At 62.9% G+C, this 14,724-nt stretch overlaps 3 protein-coding genes across 3 annotated transcripts; all 3 read left to right on the forward strand.

The window, feature by feature from the left end:
* Positions 1 to 146: 146 nt before the first annotated feature.
* On the forward strand, positions 147 to 6,098 carry LDBPK_230440 (hypothetical protein, conserved; the record flags this gene model as incomplete). The annotated part of the gene is made up of 1 exon (XM_003860897.1): positions 147 to 6,098. One exon carries the CDS (start codon positions 147 to 149, stop codon positions 6,096 to 6,098), a length of 5,952 nt encoding a protein of 1,983 aa, XP_003860945.1.
* Positions 6,099 to 7,928: 1,830 nt separating this feature from the next.
* On the forward strand, positions 7,929 to 12,248 carry LDBPK_230450 (hypothetical protein, unknown function; the record flags this gene model as incomplete). The annotated part of the gene is made up of 1 exon (XM_003860898.1): positions 7,929 to 12,248. One exon carries the CDS (start codon positions 7,929 to 7,931, stop codon positions 12,246 to 12,248), a length of 4,320 nt encoding a protein of 1,439 aa, XP_003860946.1.
* A 404-nt stretch (positions 12,249 to 12,652) lies between these two features.
* LDBPK_230460 (hypothetical protein, unknown function) lies at positions 12,653 to 13,123 on the forward strand (the record flags this gene model as incomplete). Its single annotated transcript, XM_003860899.1, has 1 exon — positions 12,653 to 13,123. The coding sequence occupies one exon, from the start codon at positions 12,653 to 12,655 to the stop codon at positions 13,121 to 13,123; it is 471 nt and encodes a 156-aa protein (XP_003860947.1).
* Positions 13,124 to 14,724: the final 1,601 nt, after the last annotated feature.

Here is a 14,724-nt window from a genome sequence, read left to right on the forward strand (position 1 = left end):
AAGAGCATCCGCCGGAAGCCCTCTCTCTTTCCCATTCGACGTTGGCCGCAGCCTAAGCGTGGCTGCCCTTGCTCGGGGCTCGCCTCCCTCCTCTCCGTTGTGGCCCAGACACACACACGCGCGCGCTTGCGCTCCACCGGTGTGCAATGTCCCGCGAACCCAATGAAGGCACCTTTGGGGCTGCGCTCGCCAATGAGTTTCAGTGGCGCAATTTGTACCTGAAGGAGTTCGGCTGCTGCACCTATCCACCGCCGATCCCGAAGGACCCCAGCACCACCGCCGTTGGTGTCTATCCGATGCGACAGCAAGCCAAGCTCCTCCAACAGGAAAGCAGCAGCAGCGATGATGCTGATAACGAAGTGGAGGAGGACGACCACTATGAAGAGTCCACGGACGATACCGATGGGGACGACAGCTACCAAGCGAACTTTAGCTCAGGCCTCTTCCAATTCTCCTTCAGCGGCGGTGACAGTGATGGATGCCATTCGCGAAGGCACCAATCCCACAACGGCGACCTGGCAGATGCAGAGCCCCCCAGCACGAGCTGCTCGCGTCGCGACCGTAGCACGGCAGATCAGTTTTTCAGTCTCGACTTGTCCATGTCTGTTGGCGAGGATGGGGCCAGCACGCACACCTTCCGTCACCCCAGCCACCGCAGCGGTGGGCGACGGTGCGGCCAAGGCGCTGTCCTGCGCAAAGACGACTTCTTCGACACCAACGACGTCTTCTCGACAAAGTTCTTCAGTTTTCTGTGGACAGAGTCGGACAACGACGGCGACGACGAGGAATACACCAGCGACACGCGCACGGTCGACCACCAGGCTCGGCGCTGGGGAGCGCGCGACCCGGACAACGGGCGAGGCATGAAGAGCAGCCTGCGAAGCAGAAAGAACCCCGGTCGTCTCACGCTGTCACGACCCGGCTTCTCGACGGTGACAAGTTACGCCTTCAACACGAATCCGCAAGAAGTGCCGGAGGCGGTGCTGCGACTGCACCACCAGACATGGATCCTGCTGATGGACAACCGCCTCATAGCCTGGGTGCACCGCGCGGCCACCGATCACTGCCAGCGGGCCACGCAGCTGCGTCAGCGCTTACTGGAATTAATTGCGCGCGGCCCTTGTTCCGCTGACATCACCGGCGACGCCACGTTCGCCTCGTCCACCCAGGTCAGCACCTCACTCGTGTTGCCGGAGGAAGACGCGCTGCAGCGCACCTTGGAGAGCTTCTCGCCCTTCTTTGTCGTTGTTGCGCCGCCGCCGGCGGTGCAGCGGGCGAAGGATCAGTTCCGGGCGGCGCAACGGGGACAGCTCCGCAGCGGCAACGGTCAACAGGCCGCCGCCGCTGCCGTCGCCGACCTCATCGGTCTCCCGCTCCTGAGTCAGTACGGCTCCTGGCGGGAGGCCTACGAGCACCGGCACCGCTGGGACAAGGTGCCCTTCTCTTTCTTTTTCATCCATGACGTCAGCTACAACTACGCGCAAGTCACGGCCTTGTTTGTGCAGCTGCAGCTGCTCTACAAGCACTCCCATTCTCACTCGCGGCGCTGTGCGGCGGCCAAGCGGGAGTCGGTGCCTCTGAAGAACGCCAGTCGTCAATTTACCACCTTGAGCACCGCTAGTCGCGCCCCGGAGGAGCGGCGCCACGTGTGCCCGCTCGTGCTCATGCAGGAGATGACGGAGAACGTTGTCCTGGCCTACGAGCAAAGCGCCGCCCGCACAACGCTGCCGATGCTGCGCCGCGTACTCGATTTTCTGACGGATGCCGCGCTGGACGTGGTGACGGCGAACCGCTTTATCAGCCGTGAGGCGGTCCTACGGCAGCACCAGTTTCAGCTGCCAGGCATGACCACCGTGCGTCCTTTGCAAATCGCGACAGTGGCCTCGGCGGCGGCGGCGACGGCTTTCGACGTGTCACAGGCCACAGAGGAGGATGGGTCAGCGGACGCTGCAGAGGATAGGCGACTAACTAGCCGAAGCCTTGGCGTCTCCAAGGAGGAGGACGGCGCGCCCACGAAGGACGAGCTCTCCGGCATCGACGGCAGCGGCATCCCCATCAGCGGCGTTGAGCCGCAGCGCGTCACGGAGAGCGACATCAACGCGCTCTTTGAAATCGCCTACTGGTTCGCAGATGTGACCACAGCAAACGCCTCGGTGCCACTGGACCCAGCTCTGCCCGCAGGCATGACGGCAGGGCAATCCGCGGCGCGAGTGATGCCGCCAAACACTTCACTAGAGGCTTTAAAGAAAATGAACCGAAGCTCTCCTGCTAGCACACTACCGTTAGACACACCGACGGACCGCGCCCGCACCAACCACAGCGCAGCCGCGGCCGCTGGAGGTCGCGGTGCGCCCTTACCGATGTATAAAGTCCTCAGCGTTGAGGGATCGCAGCTCTCCTCGCCGCAAAACAGCAATGCCGTCTCCCTGACGGGAGCGGATGACTCGTCGCTGTCGTCGTTGACGTCGCGGTCGCAGCAGTACCTGCCTGGGCGCGTACAGGTGTACAGCCCCGTCGAGTCCCTTGCGGAGGCGGTGGCGTTGCTGGAGGCGTACCGCAAGCCACAACAACTGCGCGACGATCGGCCCGGCCGTGCCGGCCGCAGGAAGCGTCACAGTGTTTCGGTTGACCCGAGGGCCCGCAGTGGCGGCGCCGGAGCGAAGGGGCCCACATTGCCGAGTCTCACACCGATCCCCGTCTCCGACTCCTTTACAAGCTTTATCAGTCCGTTGGTGGTTCTCACTACCTACCTCCGCCTACACGGCGGCACATGGCTAAAGCATCTCTGCCGCCGCGTCTTCGAGTCTCTGCGCAGGCCGAATGTCTTGCTTTACGTCAACACACTCGAGCTCGACGCCGCGTGGGCGTCCCTGCAGCCACCGTCCTCACTGTCATCACAAGAGACCACGAAACTGAGTGTCGCGGCGGCGACGCGAGGGCGCCAACGCCTACTAAGCCGGTCCATTTCAGCTACGCCGCTAGCCCCGAACACCGCTGTCAGCGCAGAGGCGGCGCGCAGCGACTTTCTTTACGGCCTCGGCTGTCTGGAAGACCTCATTTGCCAAGACATCTTGTGCGCCCTCAACAACTTCTTCGGTTTCCTGTACGGAAAGCGAGCCGCTGCCGCGCGATTGCCGCAAGGGATCTCCATCCTGCTCACCCAATTTGTGTCCACCGTGCACCTATACATGCTCGAGAGCGTCGGCGCCACTCGCGCCGCAGCGGCGGCGGCGCCCGGTAACGGCAATCGTAATCGCTCGATGCGTCCCGGCTCTCACCCTAGCCCAAGCGCTTCAGGAGGGGTCACGGCGGCTGACGCCCCGAGTCGCATCGTGGAGGACTGCCTGCGTGTGTGCAAGCAGCGCTACTACGCTGGCTTGCGCCGGCACGGCAGCGCCAATGAGGCGGGAGAGGCCTATGTGTCTGCCTTTCGCGATCTTGACGGCCCCTTGAAGAGCGTCAGCGGTGGTGCTGCGGCGGAGGCAACGGCATCGACTGCCTCGCTGCCACGCCTCCTGCACACGATTGAGCAGCACCGCCTCGCGAAATTCATTTTATTCGACTGCTGGATTCTGCCAGCCCTCAACAACGCCATATCGCTCGGCTACCTGGCTTCCGACTCACCGATGCACCTCCGCTGGAACGTCGACGCGCTCGCACGGTATCTCAAGATCCTTGTGCACGCGCCCTTTGTTGAGCAGGACAAGAAGAATTTCGCCAGCCTCTTCCCAGACGTCCCGAGGAACTCCAGGCGACGCAGCACCGGCTACCCGCGCTCCCACGACGTTCGTGACGGTAAGGGCGGCTGCGGCGCCGACAAGCAGCTAAGGAGCGGCCGACCTCCCTCTCAAGGCGATGGCCGAGGCGCCGGGCGACCCACAGTGCTGACGCTGCCGCCGTACCTCACCGGCATCTACGACGTCGCCACCGGCTCGCTGGTGAGAGTGCAGACCTCGATGCCCATGACCGCCACAGCCGGAGTCGACCGGTGCAAAAGGATGTCGAGTGCTGCGCCCGCGGCAGAGCATCCGACCTCACTCAGCGCGTCGTCGTCAACGCTGCTGAGTTCGGCGATGAGCACGGTGGCTCAGGGCGAACCCGTGAACGGCGAGGCACCGTCGCCTCGGCGCACCGAGAACAGCGGCGAGGACGTGTCGGCGGTGGAGTCTCCAACGCAGGAGGGGCAGTCGAAGTGGACGCTGGAGGCCACGGCCCTCCCGCCTAGTGCCTCCGCGACGCACGAGACGCCGTCTCGTGCGTCTCCGCAGCGGCACTTCAAAGTGCAGCAAGCCGCTCAGCATCCGGCGTCTGCCGCGGCGGCAAACAAGTCGACGGTGACACCACAGTCTGCGAGCTCCTCCCGTTTGTTTTCCATTGCCGGGGACTCTGTGGAGGCAGCCGCAGACATGTCGTCACCCGGCACGCATCGCGACACCGGCAGCTTTGCAGGCTCACCCAAGGACGTTCAGGGCGGCCTGCCGATGGGGTCGAGGCGCAAGATCTCCGACACGCTTCTTAGTAGCATCACACCAGCTTTCACCCCGCCGCACGCGCCGCCGCCGCCACTGGACTGCATTCAGAGCATTTTCAGCAGTCCCGACCAGCGCGCGACCGATGCCGCTGCTGCGATGACGCATCCGTACGTGTTGATGGACGACGCCGTGTGGCTGGACATGTCCCCGGCGCTGCAAAACCTGAACGACTGCATCGGGCTGTCGTTCTGCGACCGCGGCACCGGTGAGGCGTTCGCCGGCGACAGCGGGACTGTGGCACCCATATCGCGGCTGCCCTCGATGAACGCGTGCAGCGGGCATGCAGACTCTCGCACTGGTGCGACCACAGCGCGTGGCGCGGCGGGTCAGCGAACAAGTGGGGCTCCGAGGGACTGCGGCACATTTGTGGACCTCGCTCTCTTTGATGTGCCGGCGTTGGAGATGCTGAACGCCTTCACGTACGCTGCGTGCACGGACGACAGCAGCTACGTCGTCGTGTCCGAATTCGAGGTTCTGCCGTCGATGGCGGCCGGGTGTCTCGAGAGGATCTACGAGCTCGCCACCGATATGCATCCTATGGTTCTCCACGCGCTGCAGAAGGGAGCCTTTCACTTCGCCTACAACGACAGTGGCAGCGTATCGTCTGGGCTGACGTCATTGTACACGGCGTGCATGAACGGAGTACTGCTGCATCCCCGCACCGCCGCGCATGTGCTCAAGAATGTCATGGACAACAATCCACCCTTCTCTCACACGCTACTCAAGCCGGTGGCGGACTCGACAGCGCTGGATCTGCTTGGCCGCCTTGCCACCCACTCACGTGACGTGCCTATGGTGGACGTGAACGCCGTTGTGCCGCTGATCCACTCCATGGTGCCCGACCGCGACTCTTCTCGAGGTGGAGGTAGACGAGTGCACGCAAGGACGGACGCTGCGAACAGCGGCACGATACTGCCAGCCGTTGGCGCGCCGAACACCAGCGCGACCTCGAGCGCAGCCGTATCTCACCGCTGGGAACGCGAGTCGCGCCGGCTGCTGCGCGAGTTGGTCTTCCTCACTACGGGCAACTCAGACAGCGGGCCGCCGCTGCCGCTCGCGCCGGGGCTTCGCCGGCAAGTGGGACCACCTCACCCGATCCACATGCTTCGCGCCGGCGCAGCCCGCATCGCGGAGGACACTGGTGGTATGACGCCGATGGTGTTCGACCCGTGGTGGCGCGCAATGGTAGTGGCGCTGTGCGTGAAGGCGTCTAACGTGTTCGCCGAGTGCAGCGGCAATCAGCCGGTGTTGTTCCAGGATATGTGCCACGCGCAGGCCGAGGAGTCTAAGCGTCTGAACCGGTACACCACAGCCCACTTCGTCAACACGAAAGGCCGCGAGACGTGCGAGAAGGACGCTGTGGCGATGATGAGTGGGTCACAGCAAAGGCAGACCTCCCTATCCGGTCGCGGCAGCTGTGTCGGCGACTTGCCCGCCTGGCCAGGTCGGAAACACAAGCGAAGGCCCAAGGCAAGAGGAGTTACGGCAAGCGGTGGCAGAAAGCCAGCGTCCACTGACAGGAAGGCAAAGAAGAAGGGACGGAAAGCCGCCGCCGCTGCAGCGTGAGGGAAAGAGGAGAAACGGCAGCGCGACGCGAAGCCGCCGCCCACCGTTCCATGTGCGGGCATTGCCACAGCTACCGCGGGCAAGGGGAGCGAGGGGCCACTCTCTAGCGCTCCCTCTTCCCCTTCGTGTCGCTCACTTCTGGTGTAAAATAGAAGAAATAGCCACCCTGCTGCAGTGGAACGTACACGCACGCACGCGCAACCTATCACGGACTGCGTGTGTGCCCTCATTCAACTTGACTTCCTCTCATGTGTTGGCCGCCCAACGATGAGGCATCCGTATGTGGGTGTCTGCACCCCCTTCCTCCTGTGCGGCTTTCAGTGAAGGTGCACAAGTGAGGAAGTAGGATAGAAGGGGGGCGGGGGGTGGGCTGCATGTGTGCCAACGGAGCGGGCACGCAGAGAGCGGTGTCGTCCTCTTCCGTTGCATCTGTGCTTTGTGTGTGTGTGCGCGCGCTTACTCTGTTGCATGCCGCTCCGCCTGTGCGCGTTGAAGCCGTGTTTCACGGAAGTGTCGCGCGACCGCACGTGTACGCACAAAAAAAAAGAAATGCAAGTGCACTGCCGCCGGAGTGCTCGCCTCACGTGACATGCGCCTGTCTGTGTCGGTGCACACGCACACACACACACCTGCTGCTGCTGCTGAGGCCCCTCTCTCCATACCCGCACCGCGATCGCAGAGCTCTTCCTCTTCCGTCTGTGCCCCCCCCCAGCTTTACGTGGAGTAGTGAAGGCATCCGTTGCTCCACAGAACAGCGCAGTTGTAACCCTTGAAAGGCACTGCCATGAGAGCCTGTACGCGAAAACTCGAGCTTGAATCTAAACTTGCCCCCTTCTCTTCCTCTTCTTCTATTGTCGTTACTGTGCTCGGCCCTCCCGCCGGCATGCCTCCTACACATATACATATTCACGCATGCATCCGTGCACGAGTGCTTGTGTGTCTCGCAGCACCCTCATCATACCGCACCCTTTCATCTCTGCACCTCTGCGGTGTGGCAGCTGCTCAGGTCGTGTGGCATGCCCACCTCGCTGGGTGCCCCATCCCTCGCCGGCGTATGTGTATGCACATGCGCACAGCTTTGATACAGTCCATTGCATGCGGCTTAGGTAAACGCGCACCACACCTGCAACCATCTCTCCCCCTTCACCCACGCACACGTGGCATTCACGCAAGGAGGGCGAACGCATCGTGCACGCGCGCGTGTGTATGCCTGTGTGCATTCTCGTTCCCTGATGCAGTTGCGTGTGGCGTGAATTCTTTCATGTTTTGCTCTCTTCCTGCGTGTGCGTGTGTATTGCAGGCCTCTTTTCAAGTTTCTTTGCCGCATCCGCAGCGTTTGTCTGAGCAGTGCGTCGGCAGCTCCCAGCGTTGCGGCACACACCGGCGTACGTGTACGGACGGACGGACGGACGGACGCACACCCACACAGTGACCCGGTGAGTCACCGCTCTGTAATCGGACTGCCGTCTTTTTCGCTCTTGGACTTCTCTGCACCTACAGTAGCTTGACGCGTGTGTGCGCGTGTGCGTGAGAGAGAAAGAAACTCCTCCGGCGGAGCAGGCCCATTACCTGCCTGGCACAGACACACATATACACACGCACACACGCAGTGTCCCTCGTCTCTTCTTGTAAGCTGCGACCCGGCCGCTGACTTCGCCTTTTCCTTTGCTTTTTCTTGCCTTTCATCGCAGAGACATTGCTCAGCAGCGTGCCTGCCTGCTGGTGGATTCACAGTTTCACATGTGACGACCTCGCACGTCGTGCCTCACGACCTTCCGTTTTGGGGGCCCTGCTATCGGCCTGTGTGTTGCAAAAAAAAAAAAACGACTCATGCGCCCGCATAGCCTCTCGCAGTCCGACGCGAATGCCGACACCATGGTAGCCCGCCCAACTAGCCGCACGCGCACTACCGTGGCAGCCGCGTCGCAACATCCTCGATCGTCAAGGCTGTCACCGCGGCCGCACGCGCCGCCAGTCGCCATCCCGATCTCGCATCGATGCGCGGTGACAAAGGTGGGGAGAGATCGAGAAAGGACACCGCCCAAGCAAGGAGTGTTGGACGACGGCAGCACCCATGCCACCGCGGCCCGAGGGACGAGTGCATCCCCAGCTTCCACCTCACGCGGCAGCGACACGCCTCGCGTGCGTGCGATTGTAAACGCTGCAGCATCCGTGGCACGCCGACACATGTCTTCCCTCACCGGAACGACACAGACGACAGCGACAGCGCACCCACATCGGTGCCCACGCGCTGAGATGCCCTTGTCGAAGAAGTCGTCGTCGCTGCGCCAGACCATGCCTTGTTCTCTTCTTCTTTTCGCTGCAGGCCCCATGCAGGTGCCGTCTAACGCATGCTTTGGCAACAAACTGGCAACCGTTAGGCAACAGCATCGATCCTCTGCGTCGCGCCACACCAATCATGCTCCCTCCGTTGCCATCGTCGGCAACGGCATCCCACGGCCACCGCCTGCGAGGGTCGACGCAGGTGTTGTGGGGAACGCCAACGAGCCGTTTGCCGAGTACGCGCGGTCGTCCACCTCGCCGGCGCCACGTGCGCACGTCGAGCCCTTCAGCTCTACGCCCATGTCCTCGTTTGCCATTTGTCCGTACGTCGCAGCGCCGTCTCACGGCAGCACGACCATGTCGACGGCACTGCGTCGTCCCCCCACCACCGTCACCGCGCTGCCTGGCATGGCGCCGTCACCGCCAACCATCTCCGCAGCAGTGCCACGGAGCGGCCACGGCGCTGCCCGGCGCACGTCCGCACCACTGCGTGTGCATCCGGCGCATCGTGGCAGGTCGCAGCCTGGGCTGACTCACTCACTGCCCGCCTACAGCTCTACCGTGACTGCCTCCATGCCCCACGAGATTCCGCCGACATCAGCCCTGATGCTGCCGTACTGCACTGATGCCCAACTGCGAAACCTCTTCGCAACGCTCTTCGTGCGCACCGGCGACGCGACGTGGTTGGTGCACCAACACATTCTGCCCTTCCTGACGGCCCGCCAGCACTGCATCATGCCGGCCGCGCCGTCGCAGGTGGCCGCGTTCTTTGGGTTCACCGACCACCGTGACGGAGGCGTGCATGAAAAGGGGGTCCCCGACCGCGCCGGTGCCCCCCAAGGCGAGCAGGCCTTCTTCGGCGGGCCGTGGACGACTGAGGAGATGAGCCGCTTCGCTTCGCAGCTTTGCTACTGGTTCGTTTACGTCGGCGTCCTCGGGTGCGGCGAAGAAATGCGCTGGGACACCTTGCTGATACCACTCGGAGGCATCCTAGCTCCAGCTCGCAGGTCACCGGCGCGGAGCGCCTACAGCACGGGCAGCACCTCAGCGCCACAATCACCCGTGACACGAAGCAGTAGCCCCTCTGTCCACCCAGCTACTCCCGAGAAGCAGTGCTTCTCCCCCATACCGCGTCGATCGCTCCGAAACTCCTCATGCGCGTCTTCATCGACGCTGGGTGTCGTCGCCCTCACGGAAGGGCCGAAGCAGCACCAGCTCTCGCGCATGGTGGACCACGAGGGCGCTGACGATGACGAAGGCGACCCAAAGAGCACCGTGCTGTATCACACCGATCAGCTGGAACGCTCGACCTTGGACGTTGTCACCACCTCGACGCTCATGTCTGTGGAGTTTCGTGCCGTTGTCGAAGCACCACCGCTGGTGCAAGAGGTGGCGTTCGTGCGCGGCTACAAGGTCCTACAAACCCTCTTGGCAAACCGCGAGGGGCAGCTTGCACACATGAAAAGTGGTCCCATGGCGACCATATTGCATGCGCTGTGCACTACTGCTTGGACTGGCAACGGCGCGAACGACAACCTCGAGCACAGTGCAGATTGCCTTGCCGAGACGCTCCCGCCCGATATTCATGCGGTGCACCGTCGCGTGTGCTTCTACCTCCGCCTGCACGCGTTTGTGCGTGAGCTCTGCGCATGCCTGCGCGCGCACGAGAGGCGGCCGTGGCGGTGGGAGTCCTACATCGTGGAATCCATCATCTCCTCGCGTCTGCGTGACACGGCGAATTTTGCCAGTTGCGACGCGCCCCTGACCAGGAACGCGAAGATGACCGCCATCTCGGAGACAAGCCTCAGTGCTGGTGGCAGGTGGGGGCGGCTTCGTGACACACTTTCGCAAGCGGTGCTGGGCGCCGCACTCCATGCCGCGCCCACCCTCGCTTCCGCCAACTCTCTTAAAACGCTACTCGTTCTGCAACATGCCGGCGCCACACAGGTGGTGCTGCGCGCCACTGAAGGACTACCAAGCGCGCCGGATGCAGTGGCGGCCCCATCCTTCTCCTCTTCGTCCATCTCCTCCGGCGTTTCTACACTGGAAAGCAGCACAAGCTCACGCCTGCCTGCCCGGCTGCTTCTTTTGTTTCCGCTGCCGCGCTGGAGCGCCGTGACGCTACCGGGTACGGCATCGCGGAAAGACTTGACGACGCTCGATCTGGCTGCCTCGCGTGCACTTGGTTTCGCGCTTGCTTTGGTGGTGCTAAGCAGCTGCCTCTTCATCTCTGTAGCTCAAGTTGTCTGGACGTCGTGCTGGACAGCCTCTCTGGAATACAGTGCCAGCGGCGACACTGCGCATCACCTCCACGTGGTGTGTCGCACCTGGATGCACAACCTAGTGGAGCACTGCTGGACTACGCTGCTGTTCGCCTGCGCTGCACGAGTGGCCCACCATGCCGGAGAAGTGGTCGCATCGATCGAGATGACACACGCCATAGTGACTGCCCAGAGTGCAGCGGTCGCGAGCGAGTCGGACGGATGGCTGCAGAAGGCGTGGGCCTTGCAATCCAGCAGCGCCGTCGCAGCGCAGGCGGTGCAACGCTGCATACAACGTCTTCGACTGGTAGGCAGCGCAGTCGACGGCATGGAGGTCACCCCGCTCGGTGGGCGGCACGCGCTCACGCGCGGCATGGCGTCGCGGTATTGGCTCGGAGTCTTCATTGTTGCTTTCCTTACTTGCACAATGAAGGCGTCACTGCATCCCAGCCGGTGCGTAGAGCTTGCCGTTGTCGTGATGGTTGCGTGTGGGGCGAATGTGGTACTTGTCTGTGAAACCCGCCAGCAGCGACGACGCGCACTGGCATGGTGGCTCCACTGTCAAGCGACCACCGCGGAGAACTTCGCGGAAGACGTTCTGCGTACAGCGGGCGACCGGTGTAGCGAAGCGCTGTCGAACGGGGCAGACGCTGAAGAGCAAGGTGGATCAGTTGCGCGACGGCCTCTGCCAACCAATCGTGCGGCTGTCCACACGCTCTGCACGATACCGCTGCCAGTGTTGGAAGAGCTGGCAAAGGTCGCCTGCCTGGTGGAGTGGAGTGAAGGGCGCTTGTTGCCAATACATCACGAATCCGATGCTACCGGTCCTGCGAACCTCTCGGCGCTGCCAATCCAGTGGTTCTGGGAGCAGCTGTGCGGTCGCGCCGCTCCGACGTACGCAAACGGCACGTCCTCTGTGGCTGTCGTGGAGACTACGATGCGGGCATGCCGACGCTCACTCGAAGCCAAGCAGAGGCAGCGCGGTGCAGCTCCTTTGGCCATAGCGGAGGCGGTGGCCTACGTGCTACCCTGGGCACTGGACTACAAGGCGGCACCGCCACCGCCGACCGGCGCACTAGAGGGGTGTCACGACTACCAGGTAGGCGAAGTGTTTGCACCCTTTGCCGCTGCAGCGGCCGGGGACGCCAGCGGCGTCGCCCTCGCGACACCCGATGGAGACTCCTCTTCTCTGCACCCTCTCGATGTGGCGCTGCGACGGCTGCCGTACCTTTCGCAGCTTCAGGGTCGCCTCGTCGTGTGCGCCGCCTTCGTGTTCGCCTCGCTGAGAGCGACTCCACGCGCGATGGGTAAGGCAGTTCGCAGCTGTCCAGCTCCCTTCTCCGCCTGCACCGGAGAGTCGACGCCCGTACTTCTGACGCACCTCGTGCAGGCTCAAATGTGCGTGGAGCCGTCCCTGCGGTGCAGAAAGGGCTCAGAGGGCGTCTCGGCGGCGCGGTGGCGTCGGGCGGCAAAGCGCACGCGAGCTGCCCTGCAGCTCCTCCAGCAAGTGGCGCTGTCGGCTCAGCAGTGCAGCGTTCAAGACGCTCCTGCAGGCCGCGCGTACGCACCGGTGCTGCCCTCGCTGCTTCACGAACTCTTCCGCTAACGATGTGTGGCCTGTGTCGCAGGTGAAACACAGCGGGTGGCAGAGTCGGGAATACCGTGACGCTCCTTGATGCATGTGTATGTATGTGTGTGTGTGTGTGTGTGTGTGTGCGTGCGCACTATATATGCTGTGCACTGCCACATCAAAGAAAACAAAAGCCACGTAAAACTGCTCAAGGGAAGCAAGTGCACTGTCGGATGGCGTGTTAGGGGTGCAGTCTTGTCTGTTGGCCGGTCTCTTTAGGTTGCCGAGGAGCGTGACGGGCTCGTTCAACGCGACTGCGCCTCTCTAATGTCTCTCGCTCCACGCGCGGCATCTCGTCTCCTCCCCCCTCCGCGTCCTCTCACTATCGCACGCGCAGCGGCGCGCCACAGTACGCTGTGCGACGTGTGCGCCACGCTCTCATGCACGCACAAACACGCACAAACAGCGAGTGCGCGGTGATTCACGCTTCCATCTTGGCATCCATGTACACTGAAAGGGATATATCCGTGTCCAGCGACTCCGCCTTGTCCGGCCCATCATCCTGCTGCGTGTCATCCTTGTCGCCGTCGTCCTCCCTCTCGGCCTCTGCGCACTGGCGAGGCCACGGCGCGCCGCCGCCGCCGCCGCCGCCACTGCAGCGTTTTTTTGTGCCTGAGCCACGCGGCTTGGAGCAGGAGACGAGCTGTGCTCTGTCCTTCGCCGGCATCGGCGGGTTGGCCGGGGCGCTACTGGCCCTGCTGCGCGCCACCGAGTATGAAGTGTACCACGTTCAGTGTGTCGCAACGGAGGCCATGGCAAACCTGCAGGTGGTACGTCTGCATCTTATTGAGCGTACGCTGAACGCTACCGTCGGGATGGAGGAGGCGTGCCCGTCGCAAGAGGACGGCTGACATTGGCGTACTGCACCGTCGATCGCTCAATGAGGAACGTGGCCGCCACACCCAGCACCGTCATCCGCAGCATCCTCCCCCGTCCCCTCCCCAATCGTGCTGGGCCTCTGTTGGACAGTTCGTCCTCGCACCCTCGCCCTACCTCCGCCACACCGACACACATGAGTAACTTGTGTCTGTTCTTACGCTCCTGCTAACCACTGCTGTTCTATTCACTTCTGTTGTTGCTACTGACTGCCGGCTCTTCTTCTCGACGCCGCTGCATGCGTGGATGCACTTGTTTCTCCGTCAAGGAGTTCGCTACCTGGTGCACAGAGCCACCAGAGCGAGTGCGGCTATCTTCATGTACCGCAGGAAAGGCGCCATGCACGCGCGATGCCGTAGCCGCGCGTGCATGGGAGGGAGAGACATGCACGGAAATCGAATTGCACGGACGAGGGGGGAGGCGGGGGAGTGCTCAAGCGGGGAAGCGAAACCGACGGAAGGCACCGCTTCCCGCATGGGTGATTGGGTGTGTATACGGACGGTCCAGTGTGTGTACCTGTCACAGCGTTCTCGCCATAACACCCCTCCTCTCACCAGCCGCTCCTCTTCGATCTCGACTGTCTCACCGCCAACACACAGGGCGCGGCACATGCAAGGTGCCTGACTCTTCTTATTTCGTACCTCACCCTGGTCTTTGCCCCTCCCTACCCATCCGCCCTTCGGCTGCTCCGCTACACATGAGCACAGCAAACCACGCGCGCTCGTGGCGCCGCTACAGGGCTTCTCTGTCAGCGTGTCTGCGTGCGCGTCGTATATCGCTCGCTTCTCTGTGTACTCCTGCCATCGCCTTTCCTTGCTTGTACCGCCTCGTTGGCTGCTCGAAGCCACCGACACCCTCTCGCATCGCCGCAGCTGCGCCAAAAGCTGCATCACATACCACCAGCCAAAACGGCCGCATCGACAGCGCCAACGTCCCTTGTCGCCGTCCGGCATCCCCCCTCCCCCTCCGACATCTTGTTGTTGGGTTGTACCGTGCCGTTCGCCGCCCACCACCTAACACCTCAAGACCGCCGACAGCTCAATCGACGCATCGCGGAGTGCAACGAAGCGAAGGGAACGCTAAGAGTAGGCGAGGCACCGCTGCCCTCTTCCGCCGTCCCCAGCCCCTCCTCCTCCTCCCCTTCATCAAAAAACACGCACAGAGAGAGCGACCCGCCTTGGCTTTCGGCAGCTTTGGGGGCTTTTCGATCTTCGTGTGGCTTTCTTGTCTTCCAATCCATCTCCTGCCCGCTCCTCCGAGCCCCCTCCTTCGCCATCCACACAACCCACGCCCGAAGCCAAGCCTCCAGCTTCTCACTATACCCTTCCCACAGGTCTCAGGAAGACGCTGCGCTAGTCGTGCTAGCGCCTTCCTCCCATCACCATCACTTCTTCGTGCTGCCGCTGCTCTGCTGCTTCTCCCGCTTTACTGTTCGCATCCACCTCCTCTCTTACGTGGACATCCTGTGCGGCCCCTCCCTCCCTGTTGGGGGCCACGGTACGACGTGACACCGACGTCCCTGCAACGGCGGAGAGGACACGCCTTCGATCACGCATACGCGCACACAGAGCGCCGC

Source organism: Leishmania donovani, chromosome 23 (genome assembly GCF_000227135.1).
Source record: "Leishmania donovani BPK282A1 complete genome, chromosome 23".
Classification (NCBI taxonomy): domain Eukaryota; phylum Euglenozoa; class Kinetoplastea; order Trypanosomatida; family Trypanosomatidae; genus Leishmania; species Leishmania donovani.